Source organism: Antrostomus carolinensis, unplaced genomic scaffold (genome assembly GCF_000700745.2).
Source record: "Antrostomus carolinensis isolate BGI_N321 unplaced genomic scaffold, ASM70074v2 scaffold27848, whole genome shotgun sequence".
Classification (NCBI taxonomy): domain Eukaryota; kingdom Metazoa; phylum Chordata; class Aves; order Caprimulgiformes; family Caprimulgidae; genus Antrostomus; species Antrostomus carolinensis.
The window spans coordinates 3,393-5,556 of NW_010335407.1; the positions used below are offsets into that span (position 1 = coordinate 3,393).

Sequence of the window (2,164 nt, forward strand, 5' to 3'; positions counted from 1 at the left end):
CAACCAACCAGCACTGGCGAAGGGTTGGCACCTACCGGTTAAAGATGTCATCGTCCTCTCCTCCCCAGCCCCAGTACTCATTGGGAAAGCCATTGATCTTCAGGAACTGGGACTTGCTCAGCCCAGAGACACCGCCAAAGTAGCCGGCATAGGGCAGCCTGCAGGGTGACAGCAAACAGGTCAGTCCCAGGGACAGGCAGAGAGGGGGGCCAGCCCCACAGGGACCCCCAGGGACAAGCACCAGCCCTCCCCTGTGTCACCCTCCCACCCAGGGCTCTGTGTCCTCTCCCATCCCACGTCTGGAATTCAAACCAGCGACCCCATGCCCGCCCTGGGCTGGTGGCCCCAGTGTCATCCCAGCCCTGGCCAGGGAAACACCCCAGCCCCGCAGAGCACCCACCTGAACCCAAACTTGTCCATGCCAACGGCAAAGTGCCGTGGCTGCTCGTAGCAGCGATAGAGGTTGCGGTCATCCATGGGGATGAGGTCCACATCGCTGAAGATGAAGCAGTCGTACTCCTCGTCGTCCTTGAGGGCCTCCAGGAACCCCACATTGAGCAGCTTGGCCCGGTTGAAGGTGTCCTCGCCAAACTGCAGGGCAGAGCTCAGCAATGCCTGCCTGCCTGCCCACCCCGGCCCTGCCAACCCCTCTCCCCTGCCCACCTCACCTGGTTGATGATGTAGATGCCATAAGCCACCTTCTGACGGCGCAGGATGGGGTGCAGGTAGTGCAGCCAGTACTTGAGGTGGTGTTCACGGTGCCGGAAGGGGATGAGGATGGCCACCTTCTGCTGGGGCAAGCAGTCCGGGGGAGTGTACTTGCCACCCTGGCGCACGTCAGGGTTCTCCCGCTGCACCCGCTCCATGCTCATGGGAGAGCTGAACTCGATAAGCAGGCGCCCGACTGCAAGAGGGAGGGCAGGGTGATGCTCACAGGACAGGACACAGTCTGGGTCATGGTCACCCACTGCTCCTGGCCAGGCTGGTGAAACAAACAGTGAAGGGGACCTGCAAGGGGGATCAGCACTACCGAGAGCAGAGGACAACCAAAACCTTTCCCAAACAGGGGCAGAGAGACTGGGCAAGCCGCTAACAAAACCTGAAGAAATCAGCTGTCCTGGTACCACTTCCAGGCTCGGGTTTCTCCACTGCTTCACCCCCAAGACTGCCAGAAAGTCATGTCCAGGGCACAGGGATGCCACCCACATGTGCCCACTCCAACCCCACACTCAGAGCCAGAGCCCAACTGCCCACCATGCTCACCCCGCATGTCTCACCTAAGCCGGGAGGCATCTCCTGACAGGGCTGCAAGGGCTTCTCAGTGGCAGACTGGTTGGTGCTGGGCTTGACACTGGGGGATAGGGCCTCAGCACCGGCTGGCCCGTAGCTGGGGACGGTGCCGTTGGGGCGGGAGGAGTTGGAGAAGGGGTGGGCGCGCGAGGCGTTCCTGGCGTTGAAGCGGCTGAAGAAGTCCAGGTGCTGCGCGTAGACATCGAAGTAGAGAATCATGATGATGACGAAGTGGAGCAGGCAGAGCAGCAGCACGGCCTTGCAAATCCTTTCCAGGGTCACCCCCAAGAGCAGCCTGGTCATCTTCTGGGCACGGGCAGGTGGACATGTGCGCTCAGCAGGGCAGGGGGGCGGCTCCAGCCGCGGTCCTGATCCTGCCGAGACACCCCACAGTCAGGACAGCACCAGCCTGAGCCCCCAACCCGAGTTCGAACGACACCAGGACAGCAGGAACAGCACAGGTCTGATGAGGAGGTGATGGGCTCGCAGGTCGGTACACATGAGAGCGCCCTGTGGGAAGCTGTGCTCACACCCCTGCTCTGAAGGCACAGCCATGAAGACATGAGAGGTCCCCAGCTCCATACAGCAAGTCTCCTCCCTGCTTTCCAAGGCCAAGACCAGGCCAGACCCACTCTCTGTCCCCATTCCCGCCCCCAGCAGGGGACAGGGACACCTCCAAGGGTGCCACAGAGAGCCTGTGTGGAGGCTGGGCCCTTGGATAAGGCCATGTTCTCCAAAACCCGGCCAGCCTGGGGTGTCCCAAGGGCATTGTGGTTGTCCCCACCAGCCACCCCTTTCCGAGGCACCCCATTGCCCTGCTTGCCATCCCAAACCCCCAGCAGTGCTGCACCCCAGCAGCGGCGCGGGAGCGGGG

At 62.2% G+C, this 2,164-nt stretch overlaps 1 protein-coding gene across 1 annotated transcript in view; it reads right to left on the minus strand.

The window, feature by feature from the left end:
* Positions 1-1,593, minus strand: part of B4GALT2 (beta-1,4-galactosyltransferase 2) — a gene marked incomplete at its 3' end in the record, with an annotated part of 2,686 nt that extends 1,093 nt beyond the window's left edge. The window contains exons 1-4 of the mRNA XM_010174543.1: positions 1,278-1,593; positions 669-904; positions 401-591; positions 36-158 (exon numbers count right to left, since the gene is read on the minus strand). Coding sequence (XP_010172845.1) covers positions 36-158; positions 401-591; positions 669-904; positions 1,278-1,593 — 866 coding nt within the window. The remainder of the gene's footprint in view (positions 1-35; positions 159-400; positions 592-668; positions 905-1,277) is intronic.
* Positions 1,594-2,164: the final 571 nt, after the last annotated feature.